Source organism: Talpa occidentalis, unplaced genomic scaffold, assembly GCF_014898055.3.
Source record: "Talpa occidentalis isolate TD23 unplaced genomic scaffold, MPIMG_talOcc4v2.1 talOcc4.12, whole genome shotgun sequence".
In the NCBI taxonomy this organism is placed as follows: Eukaryota; Metazoa; Chordata; class Mammalia; order Eulipotyphla; family Talpidae; genus Talpa; species Talpa occidentalis.
The window spans coordinates 5,092,563-5,116,832 of record NW_023601212.1 but is presented as its reverse complement, the minus strand read 5'-3'; the positions used below and the strand labels follow the sequence as shown (position 1 = coordinate 5,116,832).

General features: G+C 60.3%; 4 protein-coding genes across 5 annotated transcripts; 2 read left to right on the top strand and 2 right to left on the bottom strand.

The window, feature by feature from the left end:
• Positions 1-712: 712 nt before the first annotated feature.
• STXBP2 (syntaxin binding protein 2) lies at positions 713-8,692 on the bottom strand. 2 transcript variants are annotated; one of them, XM_054692978.1, is made up of 19 exons: positions 8,641-8,692; positions 7,025-7,074; positions 6,694-6,775; positions 6,218-6,294; positions 5,977-6,055; positions 5,786-5,889; positions 5,353-5,501; positions 5,093-5,177; positions 4,867-4,997; positions 4,664-4,771; positions 4,374-4,431; positions 4,177-4,242; positions 4,004-4,084; positions 3,596-3,734; positions 3,054-3,163; positions 2,299-2,394; positions 1,485-1,570; positions 1,221-1,378; positions 713-861 (listed from the first exon to the last, which is right to left on the bottom strand). In XM_054692978.1, exons 1-19 carry the CDS (start codon positions 8,675-8,677, stop codon positions 776-778), a joined length of 1,782 nt encoding a protein of 593 aa, XP_054548953.1. In that variant the 5' UTR covers positions 8,678-8,692; the 3' UTR covers positions 713-775. The 2 variants fall into 2 exon arrangements, with proteins under 2 accessions (XP_054548953.1, XP_037360720.1); XM_037504823.2 differs by lacking the exon at positions 8,641-8,692 and adding an exon at positions 8,265-8,333.
• A 2,757-nt stretch (positions 8,693-11,449) lies between these two features.
• PCP2 (Purkinje cell protein 2) lies at positions 11,450-13,380 on the top strand. Its single transcript, XM_037504215.1, has 4 exons — positions 11,450-11,573; positions 12,137-12,251; positions 12,467-12,591; positions 13,261-13,380. Exons 1-4 carry the CDS (start codon positions 11,520-11,522, stop codon positions 13,378-13,380), a joined length of 414 nt encoding a protein of 137 aa, XP_037360112.1. The 5' UTR covers positions 11,450-11,519.
• Positions 13,381-13,420: 40 nt separating this feature from the next.
• Positions 13,421-15,315, bottom strand: LOC119239821 (protein PET100 homolog, mitochondrial). Its single transcript, XM_037504214.2, has 4 exons — positions 15,172-15,315; positions 14,127-14,213; positions 13,937-13,969; positions 13,421-13,584 (listed from the first exon to the last, which is right to left on the bottom strand). The coding sequence occupies exons 1-4, from the start codon at positions 15,196-15,198 to the stop codon at positions 13,501-13,503; spliced, it is 231 nt and encodes a 76-aa protein (XP_037360111.1). The 5' UTR covers positions 15,199-15,315; the 3' UTR covers positions 13,421-13,500.
• A 158-nt stretch (positions 15,316-15,473) lies between these two features.
• On the top strand, positions 15,474-23,919 carry XAB2 (XPA binding protein 2). Its single transcript, XM_037504822.1, has 19 exons — positions 15,474-15,550; positions 16,549-16,697; positions 16,989-17,112; positions 17,342-17,539; positions 18,324-18,458; positions 18,545-18,709; positions 19,842-19,986; positions 20,243-20,394; positions 20,479-20,598; positions 20,760-20,891; positions 20,994-21,125; positions 21,215-21,328; positions 22,173-22,335; positions 22,428-22,618; positions 22,750-22,872; positions 22,954-23,125; positions 23,378-23,507; positions 23,608-23,717; positions 23,811-23,919. The coding sequence occupies exons 1-19, from the start codon at positions 15,500-15,502 to the stop codon at positions 23,870-23,872; spliced, it is 2,568 nt and encodes an 855-aa protein (XP_037360719.1). The 5' UTR covers positions 15,474-15,499; the 3' UTR covers positions 23,873-23,919.
• Positions 23,920-24,270: the final 351 nt, after the last annotated feature.

Sequence of the window (24,270 nt, the reverse complement as noted above, 5' to 3'; positions counted from 1 at the left end):
GAGACTATGTGAGGACACAGGGAGATGACGGCTCTCTCCAGACCAGAGGGCTTCAGGCCTCTGGGACTCTGAGGAATGTAAGTCATGGAGCCTGTGGGCTGTCGCAGCAGTCCTAGCAAGTCCTTGACTTGATTTTCCCAGTCAAGGCCCTGATAAGCCCTGCAGCTGAACAACCTCTGTGAACACCCTCAGGGGGAAGAGGAGAGACAAGAGAGCTCTAACTCCGGGTGAGGACTGAATGGCTGCTCTCTGCCTCCTCACACAGATGCAGACCCTGACCCCAGGAGATGGAGGGGTCCCTGGTCTCCTGTGGCTCCAGGCCTGGTAGGGCCAGCTCACGGGGGCCAGGTGCAGGGCCCGCTGTGCTTCAGCACCAACAGTTCCAGAGCAACAGCCGATGCTCCAGTCACAGGGAGGACCACTCCCATCATCAGATTTCAGTGCCATCACACATCCTCTGCCAAATGGCTGCCATCAGTGACCATTTTGTGGATGGGCAAAGCAGCAAATAGGCCAAGGCCTGACCATAGATCTTAGTCAATATCCAAACCATAGCCCAAGCTCTGAACTTGTACCCAAGCTTATGATACTACCCTTCGGCAGAACGATAGAGACTGGTGGGTGGGGTCTGCGGCATGGCCAGGGAAGGGGCCCCACAGGAGAAGCCTAGTTCTTTCCCTCGGGAATAAAGTGAGGTGGGTGCTGGCTGGCTAGAGGGAAGGCAGGAATTTATTTCTCTGAAAGGAAGGGGTGTGTGGCATGGAGGGGGTGGTGGTCAGGGCAAAGAAATATCCTCCAGCTTCTGGTCCAACATCTTGAGGTCATCCAGGAAGCGGGTTGGGGTGAGGATGTGTGAGGAGCCTGGGTAGGAGGGCAGTGATGAGAGGTGGGGGCCCTGCCTCGGGCCCTCATGCCCCCCAGCCATAAACACCTCATCTCCAACATTAACTGGTTCCTTCTGCAGCTCTTGACATGAAGGAATCTAGACCCCACAGAAACACAAGGGTCCACCCCACTAACCTCCTCCCTGAGGGCTGAAGACCAAGCCTCTGAGAAGCCCAAGCAGCCACGCCCCACTCGGAGCCCCAGACCCGAGAAGGAGTTTGGATGCCAGTCCCCATCCCTCCAGCACCCAGGAGTCCAGCCCCGCCCCAGGCGCTGAGGCGTGGGGGTGCCGGCTCCCAGCGCCCTGGCCCAAAGACCCGCTCCTGGCTACTCACCAATGAGCACCTCCCACTTTCCCTCAGTGGCCTTGGTCACCTCATAGGCGGCCCTCATCTCTGACATCGCCACGCCGCCCATGACGTACACGATGAGCCGGGGCCCTGCTCTCGCCTCCACGCTGGCCTTGCTCTTATGCCAGTGGCCAAAGCGGGCACTGCTCAGGGAGGGTGGCAGAGGTTAGTTCAGGCAGAGGAACACCCACTACCACTGCCCTCACGTGACACCAGCCTGGCGTGGGCGGGGTGTCCTGGGGCCCTCACCTGACTGCAGCCTGGGAGCTAGGGGTGGGGGCGGGGTCAGACACGAAGGGCCACAGCTTTCGGTCCAGCCTGTCTTCCACGGCATCCTGTTGATGACAAGGCGGCTCAGGAGAGAAGCCTCTGGCCACTGGGCCCAAGGTCTGGAGCACCCCCCCACTGTGTGTCAAGGGGTCAAGATCCTGGCAGACGGGAGCCACCAACTGCATCTCCAGTCTCTTGGGAACCCAGATTGATGGCCCCCAACCCCTTGGGGACCTAGGATCCACCATCTAGTCCCTTAGTACCCTAGGAACCTGGGTCCCTAGCCCCCTAAGGACTCTGTTCTCCCTGGGGACAGAGAGCCCCCAAGGACCCAGGAGTCCAAACATGCACGGCCCCCAGGGACGCAGGCCGAGGTTGCTGGGCTCCCAGGGATGCCAGGAAGGATGTCGCAGAGCCAGCCTCCCGGCCTGGTCCTTTGGCTGTTCCTATTTTTGGCTCCCAGAAGAGGGGGGGCAAGGGGAGAGGTGGCAGGAGAGTGAAGGAGGACCACAGGGATTTTCTTAGGGGTAAGGGGAGAAAATGGAGAGGGACAGAAGAGGATGGGGGTGACTAGGAGCTGAGGCTCCCCCTCAGAGGGCCCCATTCCTAGAGTGCAGGTGTGGGAGACTCCCGGCAGGCAGAGCCCACACAGGGGTGCCCGCAACGAGGGATTTCGTGTTAAGCCCCATGAGCACTGAGCACGGAGGGGGCCGAGGCCTGACTAGACCAAGGCGGAGGTGGTGGGAGCTGGAGGATGTCAGGCCAGTGCCCTCCCGCCCCGGCCCCCGCGCACCTCCATCACGTCCTTGACGACGGGGGTCCAGCGGGACAGCTGATAGGTGGGCTCCAGGCGTTCCCTCCGCTCCAGCCGGCTTGAGGTCCCAGGGCCCTGAGGTGGGGCATGAAGGGGCCAGTGGGGGAATTGGGGAGGGCGTGGGTCACAGCTGAGGCTGGGGGCTCATCTGGCTTGGGGGGTGCAAAGCTGGAGAAATGGAAGAGAACCAGAGTGGACGGGGAGACAGGAGAGGAAGCGGGAGGGGGAGGAGAGATGTGGGTGAAGAGAAAGAGGAGACAGAGAAATTAGGAGAGAGGGAAAAACAGGGAAATAGAGTAACAGTGCGGGGCAGAGAGGATAGGGCCCGGGAGGCCAACTTGGCAGGCCAGAGAGGAAAGACCGAGCAGAGGTTGCTGCTGGGTGATGGTGGCTGGGGCACCCGCTGAGGGGTTGAGGGGACGAGGCTCAACCTCCCTGCCCCCTGCTGGAGAAGCTGCTTTCCCCAGGATTCAGACCCCAGGCGCCACCCTGGACCACCACCACCGGGCCAGGCGCTCTCTGCCCTCCCCCTGCTCACGGTATGACCCGTGGGGTGGCCCGGGCTCTCTGATCCCCACGCCAGGCCCCACAGGGGCTCTCTGTCCCACAAGAATCCCGCCACACACTGTGCACCCAGACAGGGGAGGCTGGCTCTGTGCCCCCTCCCTCCCAAGGCCATCCCCACATCTGTCTTCCCTCCAGTCTCTGCCCGCTGTGGCCTGCTCCCAGCGTACCCCGGGGTTGGTGACAGTGCCTCCCAGCTGCTCCAGGTTCCGGATGAGGCTGCTGTGGGCCTGCACGTTGGCGTGCTGGATCAGCTTGGCCAGATTCTCCTCACTTACACCTGAAGGGGGAGTGGGGGTGCAGGGGGGCAGGGAGGAGGGGATGGAAGGTAGCCACATGGATTCCTGGGCTCAGAGGGGTGTGAGAAGCATGAGGGCTACCTGTGATGGGGGCACCCTGCCATGGGGAGGTCTTCAGACTGCGGGAGTCACTGGGGTCAGGGCAAGGGGCAACCTCACATGGGGACCCCAGAGGGGGTAGACGGGGGGACCCTCTGCAATCAGTTGAAGGAACCAAGCTTGGAAGAACCACAGACCTGGAAATCACTACGTGAGCAAGGCCCGAGCCAAAAGGGCCAGGCCCGGTGGAGGGAGGCCCCAGAGTCCGGAGGCATGCTGGCTGAGGGCATCCCAAAGACAGGGGAGCAGTGGAGTGAGGGTCCCCGGATCACAGGAAACCCCGGGGGTCAGGGCGCCCCTGAGGCCCCACCCACCGTTCCGGAGAAGGATGTAGAGCAACAAGATGCGGATCTTGTCGTAGGCCGGCACCGCCGCGTCCAGCAGCACCGGCACGATCAGCTTCATGGCGTCCTTGATCTTCTCGCCTTCTGCGTCAGAGCCCATGGCCAGGTCCTAGGGGCACAGGAGTCAGCTTTGCCGTCCGCCTCTACGTGGGGGAAGGGGGCTCGGATATCCCTGGGATCCTTGGAAAGAACTTTGGGGGCCACTTCATCCTGGTACCCAGTCTCAGAAGGTCCCACCCTACCTGTGGACAGTTCCTGCCCCCCCCACCCACACAGGACACCCCTCATAGGGGCCACACTCTCGCCCCGGACCTCTTCTACGGGCTCCCCCTCCACAGGCTCTGCCCCCAAGGTCAGACCCCAGCACTGGTCCCACACCTGTTCCACGCCGCACAGCTTCTCCACCGTGCCCTTGAAGCGCTTCATGCAGTCGTCTGCCAAATGCAGGTGCGTAGAATACTGTGGGGTGAGGGTGAGAGTTGGGGTAACGCAGACTGAGCTAAGGCACAGACAGGTGGGGAGGGGGAAGGGGTCATCCCCACTACACCTACTTTGTTCAGCTCCTTCTGGTACTGTGGCATCTTTTTCAGGATGTGGGACAGGTCTTTGATGTTGGCCTGGGGACAGGGCAGGCATGAGGTCAGCTCCCACATCCCCAACACTCCACTCTAGGGGCGTCCAGCCCACCCCCCAAGGTGTAGGTGGGGAGCCTTCTTCCCTGTGGCCCCCAGGACCCAGTCACCCCTACCTTGTCAGTGGTGAGCCGCTTGCTCTCACAGAAGGTTTTCAGGAGCTCCGTGACTTTCCTAGCATTGAGGGGGGCAGGGGTGAGGTTGGGGGCTCTGTGGTTTTACTGTAGTATGGGGGCTGCACAGCCAGGGGCGGGGAGCCAGGATGTGTGTGAGCCCATACTGGGGACACACCAGGGAGTCTGGCTCAGGGGCGTTTGCCCAGAGCCAAAGGTCACATGCCCAACCCACGACCCACGACGGGAGTGCGAGGGCTGAGAGGGCCCACCCCTCCCCTGCCGGTGTGCACCTGGACACGTCGGCGATGTGCATGTGCCGCAGCTCCACCCACAGATCGTCGTCCTCGTCCAGCAGCACAGCCTTCTCCCGGGCCTCGCTCAGCCCCGTGGTCTCGTACCTGGGTGACAGGAGGTGTCAGGGCTGGGGCCCGAGCTGCGGGCCAGGGGCCAGGTGTGCCGTGACGGCTGGGGATAGGTCCCGGGGGCTGCCCACTTGTATGTGTCCTGCTCGATGTCCAGCAGGTCATAGGCCATAGCCTGGAACGTGAGCTCGTGCAGCAGTGGAGACACGGGGTCGGCCGCCCGGTCCATGATCAGCAGCTGGGAGCGAGTTTTCTCAGGGCCCTGGAGGAGGCAGGGTGGGTGGGGGGCAAAGATGAGACCACCAAGCCTAACAGTGGCTGAGGCCTCACACCCAGCTCCCCGACACGCCCCCTCACCTCGCCCAGAGTAGGGGTGTCTGCTTTGAAGGCATTCAGTTTGGCCAGGACGGCATGGGCCAGCTGGGCGGTGTCTTCTGGACCCCTGGGGTGGTCAGATACAGGCAGGCCTCAGGGCATGCGGTCGGGCCAGGCGCAGGCTGGGGGTCAGGAAGGGATTAGGGCTGGGAGTAAGGCTGAGGATGGGATGGGGGTGAGAAGAGAGATTGGCTGCAGGATGGGGTCAAGGTCAGGGGGCAGCATCTGGACGGGATCCCCACTTGCGGTAGCGAATGGCTGGGTACTCCTGAAGTGTGGCACACAGTGTGGCGATCTGCTGGGCCAGTGCCTCGAGCTGCCGTGTCCGCTCCCCGGCCCGGAAAGGGCAGTAGAGGTTGTAGGTGCTGTGGGGGGCGTCCAGGGAGAAGACCTGGGCGGGCACAGTACAGAGCAGCCGCTGTCGGTGCACACTGACTGGGCTCCAGCCGCCAGAATCTGGGGTGCCCAGAGCTAGCTTTCCCACCCCTGAGCTAGTACCAGGGCAGCCCCCAAGCAGGGCCTGGAGGAGCCGTTGGAGAACACCCCAGCCCCCACCCCGAGGGCAGGACACATTCAGGTGTGCTCCAGGCTGCCCCCTGCAGCTGCCAGGGGGAACCTTTACTTGTCTCATTGCCTGTCTCTGCGGGTGCCTGCCTGGGGCCAGGCCGGCTGTACCTGGGACTCGTAGGGGAGGAAGGCAAGATGGATCTCTTTCAGCGTCTTCACTACCTTTGCCAGTCGGGAGCGGCCCAGCTCACTGAACAGGGGCTCAGGGCAGGCTGGGGTGGGCAAGAAGGGGCATCAGGCCAGAGCAGCCCCCACAACCCCTCAAGCAAGCCCCCCTTCTCCCAGCTCTCCACACTCACTGTCGGTGAAGAAGACATGTGCTGCTTTGTAGGTGAAGGTAGGAGTCCCCCGGAAGTCTGCAATCAGGGCCTGCACTGACTGGGGATGCAGACCACTCTTCAAGTCCGGCCTTGCACCACTAGACCCATCCATCCTCTGCCTCACCCCATTCACCTCTTGTCCCCCAAATACATGCACAGAGGCATGCACACATGTGCACCCTCCCCCCCCACACACACACACACTCATTCACATGGGCACCTTCTCCGTGGGGCTCAGCAAATAAATGGCCTCCAGGCTGGGGATGGGTTCCCGCCGCTTGTTGAGGTCCTCGACAACTAGGAGGCACAAAGAAGGACATGAGTTTAACCCCAGGGGCCTGCACTCCCTGCAAGTCCAATGCACTCCCACGGGCCACATAGTCAAGAGCTATGTGGGCAGAGGTCATGTTCGGGGGGGGTCTGTGGGTCTCCCCTGAGGACCCCACACTGAATTCACCCTGGGGTTCCACACATAGGAGTTGCACAGTCAAGAAAGGTGACCCCTTAGGCGAGCCTGGGTGGGTGGTCTACATATCACGGACTGCTACGTTTAGTTGTGTTTGGGGAATGTACTGGGGAGGGTCATGCATTCAGGGGTGTCTGTGCAGGGACATGTATACTTGGGAGTTCTGAAAAATTTAGGGGGATCCTATACTCAGTCTGATGTGGGCAATGTGGGGTAGCGTGTCTGCTTACTGGTGATGCCCTCGGCCAGGATGTCCGACATCTTGCAGCAGGATGACAAGATGCGCATGCTGGGGTGGTCCATGATGAGCACCTGACGGGTGGGCGTATAGACAGGCAGTATAGACAGTGTATAGACAGGTAGGCTGAGAGGCTGCAGTTGCCCGTGGGGGGTTGGGGGGGGGCAGCCCCTCCTGAGAGCCTCAGGAACCAGCAAGATGGGAGGCCCCAGGATACCAGCCCCATCCCACCCCATCCACCAGTGGATCTCCTCTGAGTTCTCAGGGGTCCCACATTCAGGGTCCCCAACAGGGGTTTGGAGCAAAGCATCCGCCTCTCCTACCTTCCACTCCCCATCCTTTTTGACGCTCCGAATGACTCCGCTCAGAATTTCTGCAGGGAAGGGAGGGGTGGGCTCAGGATGCTGGTCCCCAGGCCTCATCACTCACTCCCTGCCTTCTTGGCCTGTGTGCTGGGCTCACTCCACTCACATTTATACCTCCCCCCAATCCTGTGAGTCCTGATGCCACCCACAGTTGACAGACAGGGGAACTCGGGCTCAGAGAGGACAGATGAGCAGCCCAAGCACCTAACTGGTCAAGCACTCTGAGTGTAAGTCAGCGCCACGTAAATGTGCTTTAGCTGGACCACGAAGGAGCCAGTGGAAAGCCAGGGACAGCTCGCAGGTCTGGGGCGGGGAGGGGAATTCCAGTTCTGCCTGGGAGTTTCACTGACAACCCCTACTCCACCTCCACCCGTTTCCCCTGTGCTAGAATACAGAGCCCCTGGATCCACTCTGAGGTTGCCTGGCTCCAGCCTCAGTTTCCTTATCTGGAAAATGAAGTAAGTGTCTTTCCCCGTCTCCCTGATAACCCCTGGTGTCAGGGGCTTTTTCAGCTGGGATGCCAAGGCTTTGGGCCACACTCTGCCCCGAGGAGGGAGGAGTGTGAAAGGGAGTGAGGGACGAGGTGGCCCCGCCTCCCAAAGTGTCATGTCCAGTCTTATCCGGACAGCCAGGGCGGAAGGAGCCTCTGAGGCCGGAACTGCTGGGGTGGGGGAAGAGGCGACCTCCACCCCTCCCCCAAGTACCCGGACCTCACGCCTACACTTGGGGGTGCTCACGACGCACGGGATTCTTGGGTACCTGGCTGGGAGGTCGGCGTCCCCACCCCCTGAACACGCGGCCGAGCGCACCCAGCCCTCCCACGGGGGCCCGAGCCCAGCCCTCCCGGCCACTGCCGGGCTCAGGGAGCAGCGCTTCTGGGCGTCCCGCCGCGCTGTCACACCCCAGCCCCGCGCCGGCACCCCAGGCGTCCGCGAGCTCCTTCCCGCCGCCCGCCTCCGCCACCCAGTCTGACCCCCTGGGTCGCCGGCCCAGCCTCCCAGGTCGTGTCGCTCCGGCGGAGAGAGCAGGGACGTCCCGCGGGCCCAGGTCCCAGCTCGTCCCCTCGAGGATCAGGTGACCGACCCCCTCGCCCCGGGAGTTCCCTGCGAAGAGGCCCAGCCCGGCCCCGCTCCCGTGGCCGGGGCCTCCGCGCCCGCGCGCCCAGGGGACGCGAGCTCCCAGCTCGGGGGGCACTCACTTTCCCCCACCACCGCCTTCAGCCCGGAGGGCGCCATCTTCCCCAGGGGCGCCGCCGCCGCTTCCGGGTCGGCCCAAGGTGGGGGCGGGGCCCAGGGCGCCTCCACGTGGGCCCCGCCCCGCCCCGCCCCGCGGCCGGCCCCGCCCCTGCGCACCTGGCCCCCCGCCGTCGCCTCCCCGCGGGGGCCGCGCGCGCGCCAGGTGGTCGCTGGGCACGGCCGGGGCGCACGGCCGGGGCGCGGACCCGCCCTTTCTCGTGTGCGGCGAGCGGGCCGCAGGGCAGGGGCTCCTCGGTCCTCCCCAGGCACAGCCCCGTGTCCGGGGGACACTGGACGCCCCGCGAGGCCCGATCCCGTGACCCCCCTGTACACCTGCACCTCGGCGTTCAGCCGCAGCAGCAGGCTTGGGAAACATTCCATCAACTCCAGAGCAGGCCTGGCGGTAAGCCAGCACTTGCTGCGGGCCGGGTCCTGACTCCGCCCTCCCAGAGGCTGGCAGGGAGTGCCCTTTCTGCCACTCCCGGGCTGGCGAATCCCAGGCTCGCGGACCCTCTGTCCAAGGCCAAGTGAAAACTGGGCGCACTAGGATTGAAATAGGAGTTTGTCCCAGGAAGAATACTTGTCACAGCCCATGTTTATGGGTGTAAACACGTTGGCATGGCCCGGCGATCCCATTTGCATGCCGATACACACATAGGGGGAGTGTCACGCGCAGCTGTTTGCACACACACCCATGCACCTCAGTCCATACTGGACTTGAAATGTCAGAGCTTGCTTTTGCTGAGGTACCATCTCCTGCCGGGCACAGTCCAACAGCACCCTACAGCTGCGGTCCCAGATCTAAAGGGTGATGCATGTGTGCAAATGCATAGTCCCGAAATACCTCAGTCTTGATTTCTTCATTTGGCTCTATTAAAAGTCAGCCAGGTGCCAGGCCCCTGTCACTTACTTGGGTAAGATGACAATGAATAGAAGGCCTGCCATGTGGCACTTAAAGTGGATGAGTCTGTGTGTGTGTGTGTGTGTGTGTGTGTGTGTGTGTGTGTGGTGGGGGTGATGGGGTGATGGGAAATGATCAATTCTGCCCCAGGGAAAATAAACTGCGGTGTGTAGCAAGCGCCACCCCAGGTGCTTTGTTGCAGGTAGCGCCAGAGGGGCTCCCTGAGAGAGTGGTCTTAGACTTAACCTTGAACAGCACCAAGGAGCAGCCAGGCAGAGAGGAGCAAGGAGATAAGCTTGGAGGAGTGGAGGGAAAGAGGGGAGCAGGGTAGGAGGCGAGAGTGGAGGGCTCAGAGGCCAGACTTCTGTGGAACGGCAGGGCTAGACCGTCCGGATTTGCCTGGGGCCGAGAAGTTCCTGGGGCGCAGGGCTTTCAGTAGTAAAACTGGGACTGTCCGGGGCCAACCAAGGTGGCGGGTGATCATAGGGAAGAGCTTGAGTTATCCTTTATTTTCCATGTTTCCCCTCCCTTCTTCCTTCCTTTCTCTTTGACAGCTCTACCGAGAAGCAACTCATCTACCGTACAGTTCGCCCACTGGCGACAATGCCATCCTAGCGGAATTGGGCACCCATGTCAATTTTACATTTCTCTTAACCCCAGGTGTGTTTTCTTGAGAATAGGGAGACCACTGAGCTAGGAAAGGAGGCCCCTGTAGCTCTTGGGGGAAAGGGCTGAACACTGGGGCAAAAGGGTGCATGTGGCTGGGAGACCTTGAGGAAGGTTTAGGCAAGTTGGAACCACCAGCGTTTTCCCAGCCTGACCCCTGGTGGTGAAAGTGTACAGAGCTGGCCACTCCCCACTCTCCTGGGCCGGGGGTGAGCAGGGGCTTCAACTGTCATGAGCTGAAGTGCTACCCACTCTGTACCCCTCTGTGCACACAAACCCCCCACCCCAACTCCTGCCTTGGATGATGAAGTCCTAATCCTCAGCAGCTCAGAATTTGATCTTATTTGGAAACAGGGTTGTTGCAGATGGAGCGAGTTCAGACTAGAGTGTGTCGTGTGTGTGTCTGGTGTCCACAGCTGACGGCCATGTGAAGACAAGGTTACCAGGGGAATGTCATGCTGTGACAGAGGCAGAGACTGAAGTACCGTAGCTACAAATCACGGAACACCAAGGACTGCCGGCAACAGAAGTCAGGGAGAGGCAGGAAGAAGGATCCTCCCCTACGGGTTTCAGAGGGAGCGTGGCCCTGACAACTTGATTTCAGACTCTGGCCTCCAGAAAAATTTACGAAAATAAATTTCTATTCCTCTATGCAATGCAGTTTGTGTTTCTTTGTAAAGGCAATCCTGGGAAATGAACCATCCATGCAGGAAGGAGCAGGGAATCATATTGGCATCCAGGACTTGGGGCCATGGAGAGGGTGTGAATGTGACCCCCAGATGGGGGAGGCCTGTGTGGGGAGACTGAGCTTTGCACTTAGACAAGGATGGTAACAGCGCAGTCCACTTGGCCCAAGAGGAAACTTTAACTGCTTCCAGAAAGGCATCTTGGGGTGTGAGTTGGGCCCCCCTAGGGGCCGCCTCTCCCAAGGTACTGAGGGAGAGCTGCTTGGAGGGGGAGCAGAGGCTTTCCTCCTTCTCTCTCACTAGGGTCCAACTTCCAGTTCTCAGGCAGGGCTGGGGTGACAGACGAGACTGGGCAGTGTGGCGGGGAGACAGGAGATGCGAGACCATGTCCTGGGTCCATGGAGGGCACAGGGACAGTGAGCAGAGGCTGCTGGGAGACAGTGATGGAGCTAGGCTGGCTGCTGGGACCTCGGTGATTCCCCTTCCCCTTCCCCCACAGACAGCAAATGCCTTTCCAGCAGGCATGGCGGGGGGGCGGGGTGGGGGCAGCTGGGTGACTTTTGGCATGGGAGTGGCAGGCTCTACCTGTGCTGCCCTGTTGGCCTGTCCTCTCCTGATGGGCCCAGTCAGCCCCCTCTCCACTGTGTGGTGCTGCTCTGGCCTGCTGCTGTACCCCACCTGAGAGTTCTTGGGGCCCCGTGACTCAGCCTACCTCCTACCCTCGTGACGAACAGGCATCGTGCTGCAAAAACAATGATCTGGATCATCTTTATGGGGCTTAAGCTTGGGTGGGAGCAGATGGGGCGTGAGCTGGGGATTTGGAGCTGGGGAGGGTATTCTGCCCGCCCACCTCCCAAATCCCCTACCACACAAACGTCCCAGTCTTTTAGAAAGCCTTCTCTGGCACAGGGCTGGGCAGAGACCAGCAGAGACGTGGACGGGGCCTGGGAAAGGGAGCAGGGACAATGACAGAGCAGGAAGAAAAGGTGGAGGATGGGGGCTTGGCCCCCCACATTAAGGTAAGCGGGCCCCGCTCCCTCAGCCTCCCCCTACCCAAGTCCTCAATAGCCTGTGCATGACGAGACTAATTAGTTTGTAGGCCACCTAGTTAGCGGGCGAGTCTCCTGGGACCTCCAGCCCAGTTGCAGCTCAAGGAGGTGCTGGCGTGAAATGGGGTCCAAGCGCTTGGTCCCAGCTCCAGGACAGAGGTCAGGGCTCACCTCCAGAGGTGGGGGACACGCTAGGATTTGGGGGTGGTCTGTTTCCCTGGATTGTGTCCCAGCCCCAGGCCCCTCCAGTCAGGCCCCAATCTAGGCTGGCACGAGGCTGGTACTGGCAGCCACTCCCTTGAGGTGGCACCACGTGAGCAAGCACTTCAGGCTGGGCCCCTGGGGTGGGGGCTGGGGTTGGGGAGGAGCCTGTGCCTCATTTGGAGCAGCTCTGCAGGGTACATTGGTGGAGGCTATGGTAAGAGCTGAGGAGGAAGGGAGTGCAGCCCTGGGGTGAAGGTGGGAGCCGGTGGGCCAAGAAAGCAAGAGGTCCCTGAGCTGAGGGGCTGCCTGGACCAAGTGTGTCTCTCCAGGCAGGCTCCCCAGACCAGGAGGGCTTCTTCAACCTGCTAAGCCACGTGCAGGGCGGCCGGATGGAAGAGCAGCGCTGCTTGCTGCAGGCGGAGCCGGGCCAGGCCTCCGAGAGCCGTAAGAGTGGGCAGGGGCGGGGCATGGGAGTGGGTATGCTGTCTGAGAAGTGGGGGTGAAGGGGGCAGGGTATACGGGTACAGAGTGAGTGGCCAGTGGAGGGGCAGAGAGGAAGAAATAAGCATCCTGGAGAGAAGGGAGGGCTGAGGAAGCCAGCTAGGCTGTGCCCCTGGAATCTGTATGTGTTCATCCCCATGCGCCTTTGCTCCACACAGAGAGTGGCCCTGCACCCGAGATGGACAGCTTCATGGACATGCTGGCCAGCACCCAGGGCCGCCGCATGGATGACCAGCGTGTGACAGTCAGCACCATGCCTGGCTTCCAGCCTGTGGGCCCCAAGGTAGGTGATGTTCTGTTGGGGCTGGGGAGAGAACAGCCAGGCTGAATGAGCTAACCCTGTCTCCCACCCTGGCCAGGAGTGAATAGGAACCCACACCAACCTCTGCTTTATCTGCCCCAGGGGGGTGAGAAGCTGGCATGAGAGCCCATCCTGTATCTCTATCAGTCACAGGACCCTGGTCAATCCAATCCCCAACCTCAGATGGTAAGACAAAGGTCCAGAGAGGGCCGAGAAGAGTGCAAGGTCGTGTTACTGTCAGAGCCGTGACTGGAACTCACAGCTCTTGCTCCCACATCTGAGGGTTTGCAAAGAGAGGATTGCTGAGGGAGGCTAGAGAGAACAGACATCCTTCCTGGGAAGACACCCCAGGGAGGGGAGCACGTGACTGCATGCAGACACATGTACACTTACATGTGTGTGTCTGTGTTACACATATAGCTTGGATTCTGATTAACTCTTCAGCCGATCCCCAAGACCCACCACCACATGCCCAAACACCACTGTACATGCGCAGTAGCTAAGGCATAAAGAAATGTGGGGCTGGCATGGGCAGATGACAGGGGGCCAGACGTGGGTGGCCGACTGCACCCTCCCCTCCAGTGTTCGTGTCACCTCTGCCAGGAAACTGCCCTTGACCCTGCCCTCTGGCTGACTCTTCTTCATCCACAGGATGGAGCGCAGAAACGACCTGGAACCCTCAGCCCTCAGCCCCTCCTCACCCCGCAGGACCCGGCTGCTCTCAGCTTCCGTCGGAACAGTAGTCCCCAGCCCCAGACACAAGCGCCCTGAGGGCCTGGGCCATCCTGGGTCCTGTGTGGCCCCTGAAAGCAGACAATAAAACACTCCCACACGCAACAAGGAACTGAGTGTGTATTATTTCACAGGTAGGGGGGTTAAGACTCAGAGGCCTCAGGACCTCTGCTGGGCAGCTCGTAGCAGTTTCTCCTCCCGTTGCTTCCGTATCCTCTCTTTGAATTCTTCTAGCTCTTGGCGCTAGGGGTGAGGTGGGAAGTGAGATGGGAAGGAAGGAGGGGCACACACACCTCAGGGCCTGGACCCTTCACCCACCACCCTGCCCTTCGACATCTCCAGGTCATGGCTTCAGAGATGAGCATCCACACTGGAAGCCCTATGCCAGTTTCAACCAGAGTCTGAGTGGGGTCAGCTTCATGCTTCAGGGAGAGGGTAATAAGGAAGCCACATGTTCCTCTGCACTTAGTTCCCTGTTCATGGTGGGGGATGTCATTTTCATTTGAACCCATCCAGACCCCTCTGTTCATCTGTTCCCAGCAGTGGGCTCTACTGCCAAAGCTGAGGAAGATGGGAGGAAGAGCAGGTCACTTACCTGGTCCTCCTTCTCAGGTGGCCATAGCTCCCTCTGTGGGGACAAAGTTACAGCTAGAGACCTGACTTAGAAGCCTCCATAGCCCCAAACCCAGGGCAGGTCAGTGCATGGGAGGCAGACATGGGTCCCCAGCAGGTTGGTGCCCCTCTCCACCCGCTAGAATGAGCCCATGAACACACCCCGTGCCCACCTTGCGCTGTATGACATAGTCCTCAAACCACTCGGCCTGATTGGCAACCCAGAACATAGCCACAGGAAACGTGAGATAGAGAGTCATCTGGAAGGGCAGGTAGGGCATGAGCCGAGCCAGGGTTACCATCCTCCCCACTGTGCACGTGTTGCCATAGCCAATGGGACCATCCTCCTGCAAAGCCCGGGAGCTCCTCCTCTGAACTCCCATCAAGCCACACACCTTAAATTATAGTTCCTGTAATCCAAATCACCTTATTCCTGAAAGCCCCCTCCAAGTCTCGCAGACTCCCTCTCAAAAGAAGACAGACAAAGGGCCTCCCCTGGTGGCGCAGCGGTTGAGTGCTGGGCTGCGAAGCTGCCCGCAGCCTCTGCTGCGCCGGTTCAATCCCCGGCCGCCGGCAAGGGTCCCACGTGGCCGGACAGACCTCTCCTGTCTCGCCCACTGCTCCCCGCAGCAGTGTATTTCGTCAATCTGCCTGTTCTGTTCCCCGCTCTGGCTCTGGTGAATTCTCTTACCCTCCCGCGCTACTGACTGTACCCAGTGCTTGTATAAATATATAAATAAATCTTTAAAAAAAGAAGAAGACAGACAGACAGACACAGGCGAACACATCGGCCAGGGAGCACAAGCGCTCCTACTACAATCAAAGGCCTCTTTGGGATCTTACTGCCTGCTCCCCAAATCAGACCCTGGAGGCACCCCAAGTTCAGGGGACCTCACACTTGGTTCCACTCTCTAAGGCCAGGGGTCTCCCTACCAGAGACACCCACCCACCCTGAGCCCAAGCGCTCCCACAGAGCCTGAAGCCTTTTTCAGAGCGTCTCCCCAGATCACCCTTCTGAGAGGCCTTCCTCACACCGACCCTCCCAGAGTGCCGCTAACCCTAGGTCCCCTCCTCTGTGTCTCCAACCATAAAAGCCCCTCTCAAATCTCAGGAGCTTGTTCCGCAGGGCGCCCTCTCTTTGGAGTCCCTCCTTTCCAAAACCTCGTCCTTAGATCCAGGAAGACCCCTTAGTGCGACGCGACTCCGGTGCTCACTGACCCGAAACACCTCCAGCTTCACTCCCATTTCGCTCCTTCGAGGCAACAAAGTCGTTTCCGCTCACAGGCAACCCCCAGCTGGACAGCAGCTCATTGGGATTCCGCCGCTACCTAAGTTGATTGGTTGGGGCGCTCCAATACAACGTCATCACCGGGAGCCGTTCCTGGGCTTCCGGTCGCCAGTGTAGCTCAATTGAACGGCAATAAGGCGACCCGCGCGTCTGCAGGGCTTAGCCAATGGGGAATGGGGCATCTCGGGGAGGGGGGCGGGCCTTCAGCGCCAACGTCACTAGGAGGCGACGCGAGCTCGCACTGGAAGCGCCAGGAAAATGGTGGTGATGGCGCGGCTCTCTCGGTCCGAGCGGTCGGACCTCGTCTTCGTAAGTCCGCGGCAGGGCGGTGGTGCCCACTTCGGGGGCATCGGGGCACGGATGCAGAAGGGTATCGGGTCTGGCCTCTCGGGAGATCTAGGCTAAAGCTCTGTCTGCCTGAGGCCTGACGGGCCCGAGGCCGGCTTGTGATGGCCGGACCAGGCTGGCCAGGAGTAAAGGCCCGGTGCGTGAACCGACGCCGTGGTTTCCTGCGTGAAAAATTGTTGTCAAGTTAAGGGTTTGACGTCCCGGTCCTGGGGCGGAAATGAGAGCGTGCGCAGAAGGAAGAGAGATTCTCAAATGTAAATATTGAGATGCCTGATAGCTGCATTAAAATCTTTGCGACCCGGTCAGGACTCCAGTTTTTATGGTAAAGTGTTGGTGTGCTGGGTAGCTACCCAAGTGTGGTCCTGAGCATTACAGCTTCTGGGGTAAAGACTAGGTGTATGGCGAAGAAATAAAGGTCCTGTCTGTGGAGCTGGTCAGGTGATGGCCGGTAGGTTCTGAAGACTCAAGGCCTTGTGTCTGTTTTAGATGACTGGCACCTTCACTAGATTCTTGACATCTAGGTCGAAAGACTTGATCTGGTCCATGAAAGTCTAGCTTGTCAGTTTTGGGGCAGAATTGAACTAACCTCTGGCTAATCAGAGCCTGCGAGTCAAAGACTTGGTGTCTGGGAAGAGGCGTGTTGTGAGAAGACAGAGCTCTAGTGCCTGAGCTAGGACCCTGGTATCTAAGAAGTATGGTGAACCTGGCCCACAGTCAGTAGTGGGATTCAGAGGGCCAAAAGGCAGATGTCCAACTGACAGTCTCATGTGCAACCTAGAACTCTGTGACTGATGGTCAGGATCAGGGTGTGAGCTGTAGAATTCTGAGGCCTAAAAATCTGGTTTCTGGGCATTTGGTAACTTGGCTGCAGTGGTGGGTAGTAGGATCTGGGTCCTGGGTTTGGAGTGGTGCTGTGCTGGGGCTCTGAGGTCTCTTCTCCCCATTCCCGACTCCAACAGGAGGAAGAGGATCTCCCCTATGAGGAGGAAATCATGCGGAACCAGTTCTCTGTCAAGTGCTGGCTCCGCTATATTGAGTTCAAACAGGGTGCCCCGAAGCCCAGACTCAATCAGTTGTATGAGCGGGCACTGAAGCTGCTGCCCTGCAGGTGGGAACTGCTCCATCTGCCCTGCCTGCCTCACCCCATATCCCCCTTGAGCAGTCATAGCAAAGCTGGCAAATAGGCCCCAGGTGATAGCTGTTGTATCCTGTCACCAAGTAAGCATCCCCTGATAGGTTAGCATCTCTCTCCTGACGTCCCAGTCCATCTCCCCATGGCTGAGATTTGTGATCCATTCGTGGGTCCCCCTTCCTAGCCGTTGCCTCCTGGGACAGAGGAAGGGCTCTAGGGCTTGGTAGAGTTGGCCAACCACTGTCTGCCCTCCCTCCCATTCCCCAGCTACAAACTCTGGTACCGCTACCTGAAGGCACGTCGGGCACAAGTGAAGCACCGCTGTGTGACTGATGCTGCCTACGAAGATGTCAACAACTGCCATGAGAGGGCCTTTGTGTTCATGCACAAGGTGGGGAGCTGGGCCAGTGGATGAGAAGTTGGGGCTCAGAGTCCAGGAGATGGAGAAGCAGGGGGTTGGAGTCCTGGTACCTCTGTCCACTCAAGGTTGAATTAGACTTAGGCCTGGAGGAAAGGGGTTCTGTGTCTGGCTGCATTCTTGGCCGTAGGACAGCTGATGTCTTTGTGGCAAGGCCATGTGTCAGCCCCTCAGACCTGCCTGCCTCTCCCCACACCTTCAGATGCCACGACTCTGGCTAGATTATTGCCAGTTCCTGATGGACCAAGGACGCGTCACCCATACCCGCCGCACTTTTGACCGTGCCCTCCGGGCGCTGCCTATCACACAGCACTCTCGTATTTGGCCCCTGTACCTGCGCTTTCTGCGCTCACACCCACTGCCTGAGACAGCCGTGAGAGGCTACCGGCGCTTCCTCAAGGTAAGTCCATCAGGTGGGCAAGGCAGGGCCAGACTGAAGCAGGTGCCTTATTCCACAGATTAAGAGTTTCCAGAAACCAACTTGTTGAGACACTAGCCCTATATAGAACATCACCTAAGAGACAGGGTGTGGAGAAAAGCCCTTTGAGATAAATTTTTGTTTATGATTTGTCTGTTCTCCTGCTCCACATCAGTATTCAGGCAGGTGCCATGGTTAGGGTGACTAAGGCGTTCTCCGCCTGCATGAACTTTTAGTGTAATTGGGTGGCAACTGTGTGTGAGCTGACCACATAAACCAGAGTAAAACTGCAACCATGGGTGGCTAAGGAATGTGTAACAGGCAGAGTTGAAAATTGAAGTGCAAATACGGGGAGGTGTGTGCAGATTTCTCAAACTTGCAATGTCTGTAACAGGCTGTGAACCCTTTACCATGGTACTGCCTGGGTGGAGGACAGGTGTTGAAAGCAGGGCTGAGCTGTGCAGCCTCAGTCATCCGAACTTAAGCCAGACCAGGAAGGGGTGGGGATGGAGCAGTGGGCATGTGGATCAGACCATGTGGTCAAGGCTGGACCTATTAATGATTGATGCTGAACATGTGGGCCAGGCTGGATGGGCCACTGGGGCCCGGGCTGGACAGATGTGGCTAAGACTGGGTCAGTACTGCTGGCTTGGCCACAATAGGGTGAGTGGATGACTGCAGGCCTGGAGCCACGGAGTAGGGAGGGGAACATGGTGGTGTGCCCCTGCAACCCCACTGATGGCTGGTGGGGTTGGCCGGTCCCCAGCTCAGCCCCGAGAGCGCAGAGGAATACATTGAGTACCTGAAGTCGAGTGACCGGCTGGATGAGGCCGCGCAGCGCCTGGCCACCGTGGTAAATGATGAGCGCTTCGTGTCCAAGGCCGGCAAATCCAACTACCAGGTGGGCCTGCGGGGGGCAGGAGGACTCATGTGTGCCCCATCCCCCTTTGGGGACCTTGGCTGAGGCTCCTTCCTTGACTCCTGCAGCTCTGGCACGAACTGTGTGACCTCATCTCCCAGAACCCAGACAAAGTGCAGTCACTCAATGTGGATGCCATCATCCGAGGGGGCCTCACTCGCTTCACTGACCAGCTGGGCAAGCTCTGGTGCTCTCTGGCTGACTACTACATCCGCAGTGGCCACTTTGAGAAGGTTGGTGGGCATACGGGGTGCTGGGTAGGGGTGAGGGGATGCATGTAGATGTGTGAGCAGAAAATACATGCAGTGTGCAGGCCCTGCACTCATATGTGCCTGCAGTTTAGGTCTGCTGGGGTGAGGCGAGGTGGGAGAGGTACGCCCACTGTGCGGTCAGTCAGCCGTGAGTTTTCCCTGGCTCTACAGCCCTGGACTCACTAAGCCTGGGTGTCTTCATTCACAAAATAGGGATGACAGTGTCTCCCTCATCTGCTAGGAATCAGGCGTCAAGCAGGTGCCTGTTGTGAGGGTCACTCCTGAGTTGTTGCGGTTACCGTCAGTGTCTGCATTGGCTTGCTTTCATCATAGGGCAGTCGTGTGGCAGGCTTGGGTGGTGGGGTGTGGGGGCTCTGAGAGGTCTCAGAAGCTGGCTGGGGCTATACAAGAGACCTTGGGGAACACAGGAGCAGAGGCTGGGAAAGGGAGGTGGTGCTGGAGTGGAGTGAGGGAGCTGGTGGGACTGAAGGGTTGGGGAACTAGGGAGCTTTGCAGGCCAAGGAGGGGCGGCTGTGCTGCCAGCTGGGCATGAGCAGGTGTGCATTTCACAAGGCCCCGCGGGCCCTGCTTAGAGCAGAATGCATAGGCCAAAGCTGTTGACAGACCAACCAGGAGGCTGCTGGTGCCAGAGGCCAGGTGGAGGCAGGAGCAGGGCCACTCAGGGATGGGTGGAGAAATGAGGCCCAAACTTGGGGATTAGGGGAGACTGAAGCATGTGAGCTGGAGAAGGGGAGCAGGCCAGCATTAGGGCTGCTTTGCAGCCACCAGGGAGCCCTCTGGCCAAGCTGCAGAGTGGATCTGCAGGGTGGATCTAGGGGAGGCTGGTGGCTGATCACCTGTGGGCTTCCTGGGTGTCAGGAGCTGTACACTGCTCACCCATGCCTCAAGGTGACCTGCGCTGTCACTCAGTTTACTGAGGGAGAATCGAGGCTCCAAGATCCCTCCGGCAGGGAAAGGAAGGGAGTGCACAGGGGAAGGCCCCACAGGGGTTGTGTTTTGGGGCCGGTGCTAAGGACGGTACTGCCAGGTGCCCCGTGGCTGTGCAGTGGGTGCGCACACCTCCCCCACCAGACTCCCTCTTACCTCTCCACAGGCTCGGGATGTGTATGAGGAGGCCATCCGCACTGTGATGACGGTGCGGGACTTCACCCAGGTGTTTGACAGCTACGCCCAGTTCGAGGAGAGCATGATTGCAGCTAAGATGGAGACCACCTCAGAGCTGGGGCGGGAGGAGGAGGGTAAGTCCCAGGACTGGTGGGGACAGAGGGCTGGGTGGTCTGAGGGGTGGGGCAGAAATGAGTGGCTGGGTAGGTGGTCCTGGGGCCAGACTAAGATCAGGATGGGCCTGGGCAGCAAAGGATGGGGCCAGCAGGGAGGGAACGCAGCAAGTCCCGTCAGGCCCAGAGCCCTGGACTGGAGACCAGAAGGGAGAGGACTGGAGACAGAGGTGACTGGAGTCCTCTCCCTACTCCCTGTCCTCATTGTGGGCCCCAGACGACGTCGACCTGGAGCTGCGCCTGGCCCGCTTCGAACAGCTCATCAGCCGGCGGCCCCTGCTCCTGAACAGTGTCTTGCTGCGCCAGAACCCACACCATGTGCACGAGTGGCACAAGCGTGTGGCCCTCCACCAGGGTCGCCCCCGGGAGGTGCGTGATGTGCCCGCCACCTCACCTACCCCACCCTTGCGGCCAAGGCCCGACCATCGAGCCTGATTCACCCTTCCTGCCCAGATCATCAACACCTTCACGGAGGCCGTGCAGACCGTGGACCCCTTCAAGGCGACGGGCAAGCCCCATACCTTATGGGTTGCATTTGCCAAGTTTTACGAAGACAACGGGCAGTTGGATGATGTGAGTGCCCCGCTGTGTGCATCTGTGTGTGCGTCATGTGTTGTGAGTACAGATGTGTCTGTGGTCAGAGGGCCCGGGAGGCACGGACATGCTCATGTTTGTGTAAGTGTGCGTGGCCTTGTGGGAGCAGGGGTGTCAGCCTGACCCTGCCCGCCTGGCAGGCACGCGTCATCCTGGAGAAGGCCACCAAGGTGAGCTTCAAGCAGGTGGACGACCTGGCGAGTGTCTGGTGTGAGTGTGGCGAACTGGAGCTCCGGCATGAAAACTATGACCAGGCTCTGCGCCTGCTACGGGTAAGTACCAGCCTGGGCTGGGGCAGGGGTTGGGGGGGACTGTGGGCGCCGCCAGGGCCAGGGACACTCCCCAAGCACCCCCCTGCCACCGTCTCCTCATAGAAGGCGACAGCACTGCCTGCCCGCCGTGCCGAGTATTTTGATGGCTCGGAGCCCGTTCAGAACCGAGTGTACAAGTCGCTGAAGGTGTGGTCCATGCTCGCCGACCTGGAGGAGAGCCTGGGCACCTTCCAGGTGAGCTGTGGGGGGTGGCCCTGCCGTGTTGGAGGGGTTGGTGCACCCACTCAGCCCCAGGCCACATGCCAACCTGCCCCCGCCCGCAGTCCACCAAGGCCGTGTATGACCGCATCCTGGACCTGCGCATCGCCACCCCCCAGATCGTCATCAACTACGCCATGTTCCTGGAGGAGCACAAGTACTTCGAGGAGAGCTTCAAGGTGAGCGGGGCCATGTGGATGGTGGTGCCCTGCCCATGCTCCTCGCCCGCAGTGTTAGGGAGCTGGGGCGGGGCTGCTTGAACAGCAGGGGTGCATCTTCTTGCAGTGGTGGAAGTTGGGCGCCCTGAGGTCAGGGCGTTGGCACGGTTGGTTTCTTCTGAGGCTCTCTCTTGGCTTGTAGACAGACACCTCACTGCCCTCGCACGGCTGTCTCTGTCTGTGCTCGTTCTGGCATCTCCGTGTGTCCAAATCTCTCATTATAAGGACGCCAGTGGTATTGGAATAGGGTCCGCCCTAAAGAACCTACCTCCGAATAGTCACAGTCTGAGGTACTGGGGCGAAGCGTCAGCATGAATTTGGGGGCATGCAAGTGCAGCCCATGGTAGGCACGTAGTCCCTTGTGTGTGTGTGTGGGGGGCGGGGTGTTGGTGTGTGCAGGTGTCCTGCTTACCACTCAGCAACACATCACAGGTATGTGGAGTATTCACGTGTGTGCGGCGAGACCCTGCCCCGTTGGCTGTGGCGCTTTACACGTGCACGTGCGCTGCCCCTACCTGAAGTCCAGGCTCCCCTCCCTCGGCCCGGCGTCCGGTACCTGCAGCGCTGAGTCCACCCTTGCACCAGCTGCAGACATGAGTTCTAGGCCGGCATCATCCTTGAAGTTGAGCTGGCAGCATATAGTCCCTCTTGACTGCTGTGAGGCAGGAGGTACAGGGAGCTAGTTGGGGGACCGACAGAGATGGGATCCATTTGCTGAGCCCCATAAGAGACAGGAAGAGTGTCCTGGCAGGTCGGGTGCCGGGTGGTCGCACCCTGTGGACTCACACAGCTGCCTCTCGGACAGGCGTATGAGCGAGGCATCTCGCTGTTCAAGTGGCCCAACGTGTCTGACATCTGGAGCACCTACCTGACCAAATTCATCGCCCGCTATGGGGGCCGGAAGCTGGAGCGGGCGCGGGACCTCTTTGAACAGGCCCTGGACGGCTGCCCTCCCAAATACGCCAAGAGTGAGGAGGCTGGGCGGGCTCCGGGGAGGGGGTGGGGAGGCAGTGTGGGCCCAGCCGCCGCCTGCTGACCCCCTGCCCCCCGTCCCGTGTAGCCCTGTACCTGCTGTACGCGCAGCTGGAGGAGGAGTGGGGCCTGGCCCGGCACGCCATGGCCGTATATGAGCGCGCCACCCGCGCCGTGGAGCCCGCGCAGCAGTACGACATGTTCAACATCTACATCAAGCGGGCAGCTGAGATCTACGGCGTCACCCACACCCGCAGCATCTACCAGAAGGCCATCGAGGTGCCCACAGCTGGGACATCTGAGCGTGCCTGCGTGTGGGGCCAAGAGGGGGCATGTGGGGGCCCAGGGCCACCCTGATAGGTGGACGCCACCCGAGCGCTCAGCCAGCCCTCTATGCCCCGCGTCCGCAGGTGCTGTCGGATGAGCATGCCCGGGAGATGTGCCTGCGGTTTGCAGACATGGAGTGTAAGCTTGGGGAGATCGACCGTGCCCGGGCCATCTACAGCTTCTGCTCCCAAATCTGTGACCCCCGGGTAGGACTGGATCCCCAGACGGGTGGGTGGGTACTGGGAGGCTTGGCCCCACAGGCCAGCTCATGTCACCGCTCCCTGCAGACGACTGGGGCTTTCTGGCAAACGTGGAAGGACTTTGAGGTCCGGCATGGCAACGAGGACACCATCCGGGAGATGCTACGGATCCGCCGCAGCGTGCAGGCCACCTACAACACGCAGGTCAACTTCATGGCCTCACAGATGCTCAAGGTGTCGGGCAGCGCCACAGGCACTGGTGAGAGCTGCGGGTCAGCCCGGGCCCTGGCTGGGCCTACCCTGAGGTGACCCGGTCCCAGTCTTCAGGGCCTGTCACCCTGCCTCGGCCCTGGGCACCACCTTGACCTCTTGGGTGTGGGAGCCTGGAGGTGCAGTTGTGCTACCCCCACTTCAGGCTAGCTCTTTGATGGTGGGGGGCCCAAGGGTGGACAGGGCCGGGTGGGTGTCGAGAGGACCCATCCATAACGTCTGATCCCTGTGCCCCCGTCAGTGTCTGACCTCGCCCCTGGGCAGAGTGGTATGGATGATATGAAGCTGCTGGAGCAGCGGGCAGAGCAGCTGGCAGCGGAGGCCGAACGGGACCAGCCCCCGAGGGCCCAGAGCAAGATCCTGTTTGTGAGGTGAGGGCGGGGCTGGCAGGCCTGGGCAGGGAGCCAGCTCTTTGTCAGGAAGGGAGGTGCTAGGGAGACAGTCCTGAGCGGTGGCCCTCTCCCTCCCCAGGAGTGATGCTTCACGGGAGGAGCTGGCTGAGCTGGCACAGCAAGCCAACCCAGAGGAGATCGAGCTGGGTGAGGATGAGGATGAGGACGAGATGGACCTGGAGCCCAATGGTGAGGGGGCCACCCAGCACGACAGTGTGTGGGGGCGGGGCAGGGCCAGGAACCCATCCTGGAGAGTGACGGTGTTTTCCTGCCTGCCCACAGAGGTGCGGCTGGAGCAGCAGAGTGTGCCAGCCGCTGTGTTTGGGAGCCTGAAGGAAGACTGACTCCCCCCCACCCTCCACGCCCTAATGAAGCCTTCATTTTTACATCATGGTCTGAGCCTCCTTCCTTCCTGCCTACCCTTTCTGCTGCCCAGGTGCCCATAGGGATTGCTAGCTCAGTAATGCCGTGGCCCTGGGCCAGACTGCCACCCCTGCCCCCAGATTGGCTGGTGTGGGAGGTGGGGCATCTGGGCTCCAGGCCAAGGCGTATGCCCCACCCTCACCCGTCAAGCCAGTTCTGGACTCCGAGGCCAGTTTCTGCTGTTTTGAGTACTCCTTGAGCCCCAAGTTCATGTTTGGGGGGTGTGCCTTGCCCCCAATTGCCCAGTTCTCACTAACTTTCGCCCCTAAGGCCAGTCCACCCTGTCTACCCATTTTCCCCTCTAAACACCCTTTCTCCC

Bases quoted from the DNA above. Each gene is read 5' to 3' on its own strand.
- STXBP2 (XM_054692978.1), bottom strand. From the start codon at position 8,677: ATGTTTCCCAAGCCTGCTGCTGCGGCTGAACGCCGAG. The intron at 4,998-5,092 runs GTGAGGGGGCGT...TGCCTCCTCCAG, and splicing joins ACACCCCTACTCTGGGCGAG to GGCCCTGAGAAAACTCGCTC. The intron at 4,432-4,663 runs GTGCACACCGGC...CCTCAATGCTAG, and splicing joins CACATCGCCGACGTGTCCAG to GAAAGTCACGGAGCTCCTGA.
- PCP2 (XM_037504215.1), top strand. From the start codon at position 11,520: ATGACAGAGCAGGAAGAAAAGGTGGAGGATGGGGGCTTGGCCCCCCAC. The intron at 12,252-12,466 runs GTAAGAGTGGGC...TGCTCCACACAG, and splicing joins GGGCCAGGCCTCCGAGAGCC to AGAGTGGCCCTGCACCCGAG. The intron at 12,592-13,260 runs GTAGGTGATGTT...CTTCATCCACAG, and splicing joins TCCAGCCTGTGGGCCCCAAG to GATGGAGCGCAGAAACGACC.
- LOC119239821 (XM_037504214.2), bottom strand. From the start codon at position 15,198: ATGGGAGTGAAGCTGGAGGTGTTTCGG. The intron at 13,970-14,126 runs GTGGGCACGGGG...TTGTCCCCACAG, and splicing joins ACTATGTCATACAGCGCAAG to AGGGAGCTATGGCCACCTGA. The intron at 13,585-13,936 runs GTAAGTGACCTG...CCTCACCCCTAG, and splicing joins CACCTGAGAAGGAGGACCAG to CGCCAAGAGCTAGAAGAATT.
- XAB2 (XM_037504822.1), top strand. From the start codon at position 15,500: ATGGTGGTGATGGCGCGGCTCTCTCGGTCCGAGCGGTCGGACCTCGTC. The intron at 22,336-22,427 runs GTGAGGAGGCTG...CGTCCCGTGTAG, and splicing joins CCCTCCCAAATACGCCAAGA to CCCTGTACCTGCTGTACGCG. The intron at 22,873-22,953 runs GTAGGACTGGAT...CGCTCCCTGCAG, and splicing joins CCCAAATCTGTGACCCCCGG to ACGACTGGGGCTTTCTGGCA.